General features: G+C 43.5%; 2 protein-coding genes across 4 annotated transcripts in view; one reads left to right on the forward strand and one right to left on the reverse strand.

The window, feature by feature from the left end:
* Nucleotides 1-13,583, forward strand: part of ZNF518A (zinc finger protein 518A) — a 109,459-nt gene that overhangs the window by 69,539 nt on the left and 26,337 nt on the right. Inside the window, exon 6 of one of the 2 annotated variants that reach the window (XR_007406769.1) lies at nt 12,440-12,515. The exons of the other annotated variant lie outside the window; for it this stretch is intronic. The gene's annotated coding sequence lies outside the window, so the exon portion shown is untranslated. Of the gene's footprint in view, nt 1-12,439; nt 12,516-13,583 lie in introns of those variants that run through there. 2 annotated transcript variants of the gene reach the window in all.
* The window catches only part of BLNK (B cell linker), a 77,427-nt gene that overhangs the window by 18,488 nt on the left and 45,356 nt on the right, over nt 1-13,583 (reverse strand). For both annotated transcript variants that reach the window (XM_025466743.3, XM_025466745.3), the window contains 3 exons: nt 13,068-13,234; nt 8,715-8,796; nt 7,475-7,546 (listed from right to left, as the gene is read on the reverse strand). In XM_025466743.3, coding sequence (XP_025322528.1) covers nt 7,475-7,546; nt 8,715-8,796; nt 13,068-13,234 — 321 coding nt within the window. The remainder of the gene's footprint in view (nt 1-7,474; nt 7,547-8,714; nt 8,797-13,067; nt 13,235-13,583) is intronic.

The following is a 13,583-nucleotide window of genomic DNA, read 5'->3' on the forward strand; positions in this document are numbered from 1 at the left end:
CTCTGTGACTATCATAAATAATAAAAAATTAAAAAAAAAAAAAAAAAAGAAATACCGGCACATTTTTGGGTTTCTTTCAGTTAAGCATGAATAGGTGGTTATATGGATGCTATTGGGGAAAATCTGTAGACAAAGGTGATATATATATATATATATATATATGATGTCATATATATATGATGTCATCATATATATATGATGTCAATTTATAAGCTTGGAACCAGAATGTGAATTAGGGACTCCATCTTGACATTTCTTTTTTTTTTTTTAATTTTTTATTTATTTATGATAGTCACAGAGAGAGAGAGAGAGAGAGGCAGAGACACAGGCAGAGGGAGAAGCAGGCTCCATGCACCGGGAGCCCGATGTGGGATTCGATCCTGGGTCTCCAGGATCACGCCCTGGGCCAAAGGCAGGCGCCAAACCGCTGCACCACCCAGGGATCCCCCATCTTGACATTTCTAAACAACTTTCTCTTTTCTCCCATGGGGCAAGTGCAGAGTCCCCTGATTCTGCAGGTTCAGTGAAAGGCCCACAAGATTCCTACAGGAAAGAGCCAAGAACACACATGTGCATCTATATACACTGCACAGCTGTGCACATCAGTGGTGCCTAAGGATGGAGAGACACAGACCCACCACTCCTGCTACATGCCTATAGGCATTGCTTTTCATGATCACACAGACTATACACATAGGTTACTGTACACATAGTAACCTCACATCCAGAGGCTGTTCATTCACCTCTGAATTCTCAGGGCCTTTGCCCATTGCACTGATAGAAAGATTGAGACCAATGACAAGCTACTGCCCAAATTGCATCTTCCAAAGCCACAGAAGAGACGCAGAGCACCTTGTCCACTGTATCTCATTTCCCCTCTGGCTACCTAAGACAGAAAGCAGACAGTCACAAGTGAAGAACCGAGAGATAGGCAGAGCTTCACCACCAGACAGAGCAGGCCTGGAGGGGGAGAGCCAGATGCTAAGCCTGCTTCTCTCAGTGTCTCCTGCCTGCCTCCTCTCATGCTGATGCTCACCTTCCTGGACACTATGGCTCGTTACTGAATATATTGAACCGAATATAATATTTTATTAAGAACCTACTACATTTCTAAGTCTACAACTCCTATTGGACCTACAGAGGATACTCTGTAAATATAGGTTGGACGTGTCCTCAGGATGCATTATTTTAGTTTGCAAGATAAAGCACATATAGCTGAGCACTGAGGAAATAGTCATTTACTAAGAATTATTGAGAACCTGGTATGTGAACAACACTGTGTTAGGGGTTGTCAAAGAGGTAGAGAAGCAGAACTAGGCCTCTGTCCCCCCAGAACTTATACTGTGAGGACATGCACACACCATGCCACCTCATCTGACAGAACCGCCCATCCAAAACACAAGAGCTTCAAGAACTATTACAAATAGAGGTCATAAAACTCATTCTCATGTATTTTACTAGAGAGAGGCCTTCAGGCTTTCACTCAGTGCCCATCCACTCCTCTTCTACATATGGTTCTCACACAGGGCTAATTTCCATGAATGCTTATAAATGAAAAGAACAGTCAAGAGTGCATAGTGTTGACTCTCTAGCACTCCATAAGGAAATGGCCGCTCTATGTGATTCTCACTAAGGTGCTACCCGACCTTGATGTGACTTTTGAAAACATATAGAAAAAGAGACTACATTTGGAATTTTTAATATTTCATGTGACAATAAACTGAAATGTCATCTGGACTATGAATCCAACTGTGTTTCATTGGCTAGGGTACCAAATGGATGCTGTTCTTCAAATTCTTAACACCTGATTAACCCTATTAAAATATCCTTGGCTACTCATAGATTTTGATGGAATATTTCAGGGAAGGGGAAAAAAAAAACCTTGTCTGAAAAATGAAGAAGTAGAAAGAAGGCCTAAGTCAGAATTTCCTCCCAGGGGTTTTCCCTCTTTTTCACTGCCAAGGGCTCCTTTGGCTTGAGTACATTGTTGTTGTCATATTTACTGCCTAGTTTCTCTACTAAGCTTCCCTTCCCTTCATATCTTCAAACAGTCTGCCAACATGTTCCTTCCCGCTTCCTTCCTCATAAATCACTTCTGCAATAAGAGAGGGAGAAGCATGCCGCTTTTCTCTGTGGTGGTAGTATGAGTTCTGGTAGAAAACCGATGGTGTCTCATCAGGAAGACAGGGTTCTAGCTATTTCTTGGCCACCAAACCGGCTAGGTGTTCCTTTACAAACTGACTGGGTGGCCACTGGTGCTCCAGTGTCCCCCACTGTGAAATGGGGACACAACCAGCTACCTTACCTAACTCAGAGTTATTGTTGTAAGGCAATGGGAGAACTTTGAAATTGTAAAGAATCAGCCAAATAAAAACTAATATTGCTGGAAAGGAACTGAAAGTATATGAGGTTAAAAACATTATGCTAAAGTGAAGAGAGTCAGACGGGGAAGGCTTTATACTATATGACTCCATCTATATGAGATGTCCAGAAAAGGCATATCTATAGCAACAGGAAGCAGATCCGTGGTTACCTGGGGCTGGCAGTGGGAAGAACATTCACCAGAAATAGGCATAAAGGATCTTTTGGAGTTGGGGTGGGCATGGAAATTTTCTAAAACTGGATTGTTGTGATGGTGGAAAAGCTCGTAGATGTAATGATTTATAAAAATGCCACATTATAAATGTAAAATGAGTTGAGTTTTATGATGTGTATGTTATAATTCATTAGGATCTCAGTAAATGTGATTATTGCTATTTTTGTTTTAGCATCTTGTTATCAACCACCACAGTGTCTCTGGGTGCTGGGCACTATGCCGGGTACTTTAAATGTGCCGTCTCTAAGCCTCCCATAACATCATGTGGAGCAAACAGAGGCTCAGAGAGGTTAAGTGGCAGGGCTGGAGTTGAACAGCGAGGCTAGCTGAGTTTAAAGCCAGTGGACATGTTCCTCTCCAACCAATGCCTATTAATATTACTCTGGGCTGCAATTTGGCAGCTCAGATTCACTTGCTCTTTCTACCTTATGTGGGAAAGATTAGTGAAACAGAGCGGTGTTTTTGTGAATGCCCACGGGAAGATGAAAATTGACTTTCTTATTTCATAGGCCAGTCACCTTCTCTGCTGCTCTGGGCCTGAAGTCAGACCCAGGGGCATAGCTGGGGTAGGACAACCTGGTCCCTTCTGTGACCGGGGTTCTTGCTTTCTGGCAAAGCCAAATTCTTGGCTGTGACACTCCAAAGAAGAAACTGGGAATTTGATAAACGGAGATGTGTCTAAAAGTATAATAAAAGAGAAAAATCAGCTTTGTTTTCATTGTATTGAGCAAAAAATGATGTTAATATTTGCACAGCTGGTGCTTACCAAAGTTTCTCAACTGGGAAAATGACCTACTCGTAGTTTTTCCTTCTACTGCATCATCCTCTCTTCACTCTTGCATGCAATGGTGGCAAGTTTCCTTACCCGTAACAGTCTCAATGCTGGAATAGTAAGCCCTTAGGATTTTACTCTCTTCTAGATGTTCTAGAAAACCTATTATTATTAGTGGGGCTTGTCCACCAGCTGGAGTGTCCCTTACTCTCAGGCCCTGCATGAGTGCTGCCAAGTAAAGAGATCTAATTTAATAGCTTCAGAACAATTTGGCTTATAGGTAAAATTCAACTTGCATATTGGCAGGGAACTGTAAATTCCCAAACTCCCCCCACCCACCCACCCATTTTAGGAAATGAGGAGAGAGAACACTTTTTAAATGCTACCGACTTAGAGGAAGTTCAGAAATGCATGCCCTGTCTACCCACTTCTGACAAAATCTACAAATAAATTAGGGTCTCCACAACTTTCTTCCAAATCACATTTAGAGATAAATCACTAAAACACTTCAGTCTTTCTGTTTGTTTAAACCAGTGCTTCTCAACTAGGAGTATTTGGTACCCGCCCCCTCCGTGGGGAGGGTGGGTTACCTTTGGCAATGTCTGGACACATCTCTGTTTAGCACTACTGGGGAGGGGATGGTATTGGTACTTAGTGGGCAGAGACAGCCAAGGATGCTGCTAAACATCTCACAGTACACCGGACAGCCAGGACAACAAAGAATTATCTAGCCCCAAATGCCAGCTGTGCAGAGGTCAAGATACCCTCAGTTACATTAAAACTCTATGCGGAAAGGAAGAAACCACTGTCTCCTGGGATGGGTCCAGGGCACTCCTCCAGACTGGTCATGAATCAAGGCATGCGAAACAAAGGATTCCAAAAACTGGCAAACAGAGCTATCAGTTTAGGAGTGGGATTCATATATGTTTACTCAACTTAACCTGCCCTGCCCCTTCCCCCGCCGCACGACTTAGGCACATGTGCCATTTCCTTCTTCAGAGGAGGAGACTAAGAAACAGAGATTGATCAGCTTGTTTGAAGTCTGGCACCTAGTGTGCGTCAGAGCCAAGATCATAATCCTTTGGCCTTGGAGTCTGTGTGGTCCTGAAACAGCGCTTCTCCATGTGGAACATGGAGCAGAAGCAGAGACTGCCACTGCACCTAATCCTCTGTGTAATCCTTGGCAAGCGCTTTATGAGCCATCAAAGAGCCAAAAGCAACATCCATTAATCAGAGACCAGTGTTGTGGTGTGCTGCTCTGACAGAAATGCAGATCTGAAGCCTTAGCACTTTCATGATGCCTATCTAGCACTGCCTGAAGTCTTTAAAGGCTAGTGGAGGGTTATGGAAAGACACAGGCAAGTAGTCTGGTTATTCCTTTTGTAAAAACCATCTCTGAAGACTGTTTGCATATTCAGAAAATCATTCTAACTGTTCAGGTTTGTCCCTCCCAAATTATCTCACTTCCTTCCTCCTCCTGTACTTCTTCTCTTGCATATCCAACAACCATATAACCAGGAAATTATTTTTTTGTTCAGATTTGGTTTCTTCTGATGCCTCTAGTATTAAAATATAGTGATACTAGATTAACGTAAAGTTAACGAATAATAAATTCAACGGGTTAATGCCCCGATGATGGCACCATGTAGTTCTTCAAATACGGCCAGTACTGGGGGACACATTCACTCTCAACCAAATGACTAAACCACCATATCAGCACCTATTCTGATTCAGGTCCTGTATAACCCCTGGAAGCACATCTATGAGCAAGACATGGAGCTGAGGATCTTATAGAAAAGACAGGCAGAGATCTCTGGGGAGATTAGAGATAAAGGGGCAGGGCAGGGCACTATAGGGGATACCAAAGGGATCTACCTTCTTTGTGAGGTCAGGAAAGGCCTCCTGAACATGTGAGATGTAAGGCAATATCTTTAAGGAGCTTGTAATGTACTTTTTTTTTTTAAGATTTTTTATTTATTTTTTCATAGAGACACAGAGAGAGAGAGAGAGAGAGAGAGGCAGAGACACAGGCAGAGGGCGAAGCAGGCTCCATGCAGAGAGCCTGATGTGGGACTTGATCCAGGGTCTCCAGGATCACATCCTGGGTTGCAGGCGGCGCTAAACCGCTGTGCCACCGGGGTACTTAAGGAGGTTAGACTGAGACCCAGCGTAATTAGAGAATAGGAATGGGCTGAGTGTAGATGGGATGAGACTTAAAGCAAAGGAGAGCTCTCTGTGGGCTGCAGAAACCACAGGTTTCCTAGTGGAGAGACCTCAGGCTGGGCCTTAGGTAGGATTTGGTATCATAAAAGTGAGAACATAAACAAAGGCCAAAAGGTACAGGCTGTTTGGAGTACCGGGTGTGTTTTAGGAAGAGGTCTTTGCAAAGTAAGAAGAACATTTTAAGATGCAGACACCAGAGATGATTAAATTGTCATTGTAAAGGAGGTCCTAGGCCTTCATTTACATTTTAGGGAAAGGTTTTCTATTCTGGTAATAACCCTTCTTCCAAGTTATCAGGAGTCAGGTGTCACCACTTCATCTGGGACCAAAGTGACCTTGCCATGACATTTTAGGTTGCTGCATTGACATTTGTTCCCAGAAGTTAAGATGAGCTGGATATGGTGGCTCTGATCTCTTCTCCCTACACATAAAGAGCCTGTGGGTTATGAGAGAGAGAATAAATAAGACAAGAATTTGTGAAGAAGGTGAACAATTGCTCAAGAAATGAGTCTGTGGTCTATAAAAAAAAAATAACCTCCTTTCATTTTCCTTCAAAAAGCACATCCCTAGAAGCAGAGCTCAGTCTCCTAGTATCTGTGTTCAGCCTTCAGTGCTGGGAGGGAAGGGAGTGTGTGTGTGTGTGTGTGTGTGTGTGTGTGTGATAGATATGGGTGGAGCTGTGAAAAAGAAGGGAAGGCTGGAGAGGAGGCTCCTGTGCTTCTGTGCTGGAACAGGGTGGGGTGTGGGTGCCACTCAGCATCACAGGCCTTGGCCTTGGGGCTGCCAATCTGTACAGTAGACAACTAGGAACCACTGGGTGTTCATGGTTTGGGTACAGGTGACATGGCAAAAACTAACTTTGAAATGGAATAAAACTGGCAACATTTGGAGGCACTCAGAAATTCATCTTAATGACTGAAGAGAAAGCCTACAGGCAAGGGTAGAGATTGGCTAGTGCACTCTTGAAGATGGGACATAGGACATGTGAAGTGACAATGTAAAGGAAGCCTAGACTACAGTGGTGTCAACTAAAATGGAAGAGCAAACTCAGGAAAAAGACATAGCAGGCTCTGGAAAGAACACAGGTCCTTGGACATGTGGCCTGTGGGCTGACAGGCACAGAGGAATAGGCCTGCCCTATGGGTAGGGAGGTGATGAATGCATTGAGCTTGAGGCTGTGAGAATGTCAAGTTGTTCAGAAGAGAAATCAGGTCAAAGTTAGACACCAGAGAGTTATTGGCTTAGACAAGAGAGGTGAAACCAGAAGAATAGATGAACCTCAAAGACATGAAAGATATTCTTTCTTGAGCACCTGCTGTGCCATGTACTGCATTGAAGCTTTCCCATGCACAATTCCAGAATTTTCCTGTCACAGGTCAGGGACTCTTATCTCCATTTGCAGAGGAAAAAATCTGAGGAGTGGAGATCCAAAGGACAGACCCAAAATGGTATAGCCGGCAACTGGGAGCACTAGGATTCCAATCCGGCTCCATCTCGTCCAAACTCAAGGTCTTAGCCACCACACTTCTGGAAGAAGAGTAGAGGGCTGAGGACCCAACAGTGCAAACACCCTCAGTCAGTGCAGGGGAGGAGGAGAAGCCAGTGAAATGCCCAATGAGGTTGGAGGAAAGCCAGGACTTGTCTAACAGAGGCCTGAAAGCATGGGGCAGGGTCCCTTTGACACAAGTGCCACCAGACAATGCATGAAGATGAGGACAAGGCCTTCTGTCACAATATATTAAGAAATTTGGAAAAACAAGTGACTATTTCTTAATATTTGATCTGAGTTGTTTATCTTATTTGGAATAGACTGGAAAACCAAACCCCCAAACAATCACTTCACACACAAAAACCCGAAACACCAAATCATGCATATACTTTACCTGAAGCTGTCCCTGGAGGAGAGGCTGGCTTTGAGGAGTTACTTGGCTTGGTGGATCTATTCACCATGGGAGCTTAAACACACAAATATATACATACATATAACAATCATAGATACGGTCTATTGTGGGAGATTCACACTTAATGGAAAAATGCATTGTGGAAATAGTGGGGCAGATCAGGGAATTTGTAAAGAATGGGAAACCCACCTGTTAAATATATAAGCCATGAAAGAAGCCTGAAGAAACTTCTTCAGAATAAATATACTAATGATAAAAGGGATAGTCAAATTATTTTATTATCGGGATTTTGTTAAAATGAACTCTGGCTTGGAATTTCATTTGCCAAACTGGTGGTCTAGTTGATGAGAGAGTTTTGTTTTCTTCATTGAGAGAAGTGTATCAAACCAATAGTGAAGGGAACAAATTCGCACCTCCCCTGCCACATGCAACACAGACGATTTCTCTTGGATTTTATGGGGTTTGGGGGTGGGGAGCAATTTCTGGTTTCGTGGTGATGAGTGGCTCAGGAATTCAAATGGGTCTTGAAGCTGTTGGTGATGTTCAGAGAGGCCAGTAGAGGGTTGCTACAGAAGGGTAGAGTAAAAACTGATTATGACAACTTGAGAGTTGAGTTTGTTAGATGAGTAGGCATCGTTTCTACAGGATCCTATCCTCCGCAGCAACTAGGTCCACAGTGAACATGTTATGCTGCACTCCTGGCCTGAGGGTAGATGGCACTGTCTTTTAAAGAGAATTTGTCTTCACACGTGTTATTCCATGAAGGGTTTACAACCAAAGCAGTTCCCATCACCTAGATAGCACTACATTTCAAGAGTCAGGACACAGAGAGGATTTCGCTTTCTCATTTCTTCTGTCCTCCGTGGACATTGCTCTGGTGCAATACTTTTGAGGCCAACACTGTGGCCTGTGGCTCTGCAAGGATTGAGTTCTATGAGAAATCCATTCTAAGTGAGGACAGTCAGTTAACTAAGAACCTAGATGTTTTCCTAATTTGAGCTGGGAGGATTAAAGCACCAAAGTGGATGGAGGCAGAAGGGTGTGACAGAGATGGGTCTCTCGCAGATGCTCTGCTCCACCCAGGGAGGCAGATGCCGCCACCATGGAGGATAGAGGCCTGGGCCCCACGCATTGTGCACCCCTTGCTGCTTGCTACCAGATAATCTCAGACACCCCCCTCAACCACTAAACATTTCAAGTGCTTAAAACTACAAACTCTTGCCTTTTTCTGCCGGGAGCGAACTGCCTTCTGTGGGGTGAATGTAGTTCTCATCTCCATCCTCCACAGGGACCACATAATCCACCTGGAAGAAGTACAGAGGTGAATGAGGAGGGAGCTGTCCACTCTGGCCAGGTTTATTATCTGGGAAGGAGTTTTTTTTTTTTTTTTAATACCTTTATTGAGATCTAATTCAGATACCATTAAATTCCTCTCCGTGTAGTGTAGAACTTGGTGGGTTTAGTGTATTTGAAGAGTGTGCAAGCATCACCACAATTTAATTTTAGAACACTTTCATTGCCCCCAAAAGGAGCCCTGTCACCTCTCACCTACCACTTCCCCAACCTAGTCAACTACTAATCTACTTTCTATCACTAAGATTTTCCCATTCTTGGCATCACATTAGAAATGGAATCACATAATGTGTAGTGACTTCTTTCATATAGTGTACTAATTTCAAGGTTCAACCATGTAGCATGTTAGTACTTCATTAACTTGTGTGGCCAAATAATATTCTGTTATATAAATATACTGCATATTGTTTATCCATCTGGTGGGGGACATTTGGGTTGTTTTCACTTTGGGGGCTATTATGAATCATGATGCTAAGGACATTCATGAACATGTTTTTGTGTAAATGTGCATTTCTCTTGGGAATATACTGAGTGGTGGAATTGCTGGGTCATATGGTAGCTCTCTGTTTAAGTTTGAGGAACTGCCAAACTGTTTTTCCAAAGTTTTCCATTCCATTTGCACTCTTTTCCATTCCTACCAGCAGTGTAAGAGGGCTCCAGTTTCTCCACGTCCTCACTGACACTTGTTATTGTCTATCTTTGAATATCGCTATCCTAAGACATGCAGTGGTATATAACTATGGTTTTGATTTGCATTTATGATGGTTAATGATGTGGAGCATCTTTTTTTTTTTTAAGATTTCATTTAATTTTCATGAGAGACACAAAGGGAGAGGCAGAGACACAGGCAGAGGGAAAAGCAGACTCCCTGCAGGGAGCCCGATGCAGGACTCCATCCCAGGACGTTGGGATCATGATCTGAGCTAAAGGCAGACCCTCAAACACTGAGGTGGTGCCCCCCTTTTTATACCTCCTTTAGATAAAAGCCTCTATGACTTCTTTGCCTATTTTTTAGATAGGTTATTTGTCTTTTTCTTTTTTGTCTTTTTTATTATTAGGTTGGAAGAGTTCTTTAAATGCTCTGATAGAAGCCTCTTATTAGGTATACAATTTACAAAAAATTTTCTCCCATTCTGTAGGTTATCTTCTTACTTTCTTGGTGGTGTCACCTGCAGCACCAACGTTTTGACATTGTGAATCCCACTTTATCTATTTTCTCTATTGTTGCTCGTGCTTTTGGTGCTATATGTAAGACACTCCTGTCTAATGCAAGGTTGTAGAGATTTATGTCCTTGTTGTCTTTTAAGAATGTTATAGTTTTAGCTCTTACATTTACATCTAGGATCTATTTTTGGTGAGTTTTTTTTTCTATGGCAGAACATGGGTCCACTCTCACATTTTTGCATGTGGATATAGTTATCCTGGCACAATTTGTTTAAAAATGATTCTTTCCCCACTGACTGGTCTTGGCAACTTTGTTAATAATCAGTTGGCCATAAATAAGGGGAGGAAGTGATTTTATATTGATAGGAAGCCAAGGAGATAATCAGATCCCAAATGTGGTTTTTTGCAACCCATCTTGGTGGGTAGCCCAGATGGCTTCTAGAGAAACAAAATCCAAACATTTATTGGCACTTATTAGCAAGTGCTCATCTGAGTACTTTACATGTGTTATTTCACTCAATCCTTACAACAACCCAATAAGGTAGGTGCTACTGTCAGTCAGCTCCACCTCAAGAAGAAGAAACTCGAAGAACCCAAGGCATAGAGCAGTCGAGTAGCTTTCTCATGTCCTAATAGTTAAAAAGTAGTAGAGCTGGGATTCAAGAATCAGTTCAAGGATCCAGTGCCCATACTCTTATCCACTACATTCTAGGACCTTCTTGCCTTCCCCTTCTCTTTCTCCCCAATTTCTACCCTCTCTTCATTTAATTGCTATTGCTCATCTCTTTCTTTACCTCCAAATCTGACTTCTGTGACGTTGGGCAAGTTTTTCAACCCCTTTGCACCTCATCTGTTCCATTTTATTATCTATAAAATGGGGATGATAGTACCCATTTCATGGGGTTCTTGGGAAGGCTTGATGGGACAAATATAAAGCCCTCAGAACACCAGTTGATTTCTAGCACTCACTAAGTGCCAGCTACTCTTGTCCTTATAGCACAAATGCTTCTTCCTCCTACGTTTCGTTCCCTTCAACTCTCCAGTTAGCCTGTACCCCCATACTTTTCCTGTAATTTGTACAGCAGAGCTAAATATTTTTAGTTATTTATGCGTGCTTGACTTTTCTTTTCCTATCTGATGGTTCAGGCAGATCTTAATGTTGGCCTATTTTTTCTTTTTTAACCTCTTTCTTATCTTGACTGTCCATCTGCCCATTCCAGAATGCAGCCTCCTCCATACTTCTCCTTTTCCCACTGGTTCATACGTGCCCCAGCCACCTCCACAAGGCTGGTATTAGCAAAACTCTGCGTCTCCCCACAGGGGTCCACTGTCAGCTGTTCACGGAAATGGAGAGCCTTATATAACGTACCACCATATTCATCCATATTCTGTGTCTGAATTTATATCTTCATATGGATTTGCCAAGTGCTGAAAGAATTTACAGTGAGCCCCTAACAGCAAGTCTCTGCATCCTGTCTCCTGCTCAGCTTCTTCCTGCCAGCCTCTTCTCACCCCAAAAAGTCAGCATTGCCTCTCAGACAGACAGACTGAGGGCTGGCAACACATCCTTTCTCTCTCTGTCAGCTGCCTCTCTGACTTAAATGAGCCCTAGCATAGAAGTCAGAAACTAAACCACTTCCAGACGCAGGCAGGAGACAGTTATGGGGACGGGTGCGGAGGAAGGATGCATGCACACCTTATATGAGGGGTGGGAACTATGACCAGTGGAAACAGGGGTCAGGGATTGCCATGAGGCTCAGCTGCTTTCAGGCCACGACTGGCCCAGTGTTGCCAGGCTTTCAGTTTTCAGGAGAAGCTAGAAAATTGGATTTTGTAAAGAATCTAGAACATGCTTAGAAAGGAATATATGACACATGGAGTGCTTCCACGTATGAGGCACTGTATTTAGTGCTGTATATATGTTCTCTTACTAAATCCTTAAAGCAACCTAAAGAGATTAAAAACTGAGGCTCAGAGAGGTTATCTAGCTTGCCCAATGTCACACAGCTAGTAAGGGTCAAAGCAGCAATTTGGGTCTAAACACTGCCTCTATCTTATTTAAAAGTTTCTCTTTTCCAATTCCTGCTGGGCTACAAATCATATTAAGGTGCAAATGTAGGTTGTTGTACAACATGTTTATACATTATAGGTTTTGTCACCTACAGGCATTTAGAAACAAGTTATTTCTTCAAAAGCTGTGGTAAAATTATGTCCAGTCATATTTAAGAGTTGCCTTTATTGTTATTTTGCTTCTGAGGCTGTTCAACTTGTAGGGTTGTTCTAATGGCTAAGTTTGGGGGCTTGCCTTTGTCCTTATTTAAAACGCAAGGACCTCTGGAGCCACAACAGATTTAATAAGCCTTATCAGTCATTCCCACCACAGTCTGAATGAGTTTATTGGTTCCTTTTCAAACGGGAGCTATTCCATAGGGAGGAAGACTCATAAAACCTGGATGCTGACAGAAGAGAGATAATGAGCTAAACCCAGGATGGAGTTCTGGACAATCTGCAAAGGTGAGTCCCTGGATAGTAGTGGCTGAGGTGCCGGCTCCTCCATAGGTTGGGCAGGGCCTCCCTAGGACAAGCGGTCTCCATCATTTGTCTGCCCACATACCTGTGCATCTTATAGGAGAAAAGTGGAGAAGCAGAGAGAAAAGAAGATAGAGGAAAGAAAGCAAGGCAGACAGGGCAGAGAAGCAAAGGACAATAATGATAGGGAAATCTCTTATGGAGGAAGAAGATTGGCAGGAAACCAAGGGCGGGGGGGGGGAGGCTAGTAAAAAGGGCACAGATCCAGTACTGGTATTACCCACGGAGCATGGGAGTGAAAATCCTTAAAATAAGGCCACATATGCCCTTTTTAGGGAGAAAAAACCCCTATTGGTTTACCAGTGGAAAGTTAGAGGGACGGGTGGCAAGTGCTGGGTGGGGAGGGGGGGGGGGGACATGGAGGAGGAAGGCATGCCAGAGGCCAGACCATCCAGGCCTTTCCCCCTCCCCCTGCATCCTGCTTTCCACTTCACTTCGCAGCAAAGCCTGGGGGACAGATTTATGTTACCTCATCCTCAAGTTCCCTGGGTTTGGGTGGGACTTGAGGTTTCTGAAGAGAAGTCAGAGCCGGCAGAGTGGAGGTCAGCCTGGCTTTTGCTTTTGGCGGAGGCCAGTCGGGCTTACTGGGAAGTGTCATGCTGATGGGCGGAGACTGCCTCTGGCTTGACCGATTGTCTTGAAAGGAACAACAACAAAGTAGAAGATGAAAGGGGCTCTGGATCATTCCCTGGGCCAAAGAATAAAACCACCACCAGCATCTATGTAGTCACAAATGATTAATCAGGGCATCCCTTACAAGTGTAAAATGGCATTTAGGCAAAAAATTTCAACTCCCTGTTGACTTACATTATAAAAACCAACAGAATGTCCTCATCAAAAAACATCCTCCCAGGGGAGTGATGGAGACCCACCAACTCAGGAGACCCAACCGCCTAGCACTCTGCCAAACACAGTGGATGGATGACCTTGGCAGGGAAGCCTAAGAGGAGTGTGCTTCTCAAAGGTTCACTTTGCTCCATGAACA

Source organism: Canis lupus, chromosome 28 (assembly GCF_003254725.2).
Source record: "Canis lupus dingo isolate Sandy chromosome 28, ASM325472v2, whole genome shotgun sequence".
Taxonomy (NCBI): domain Eukaryota; kingdom Metazoa; phylum Chordata; class Mammalia; order Carnivora; family Canidae; genus Canis; species Canis lupus.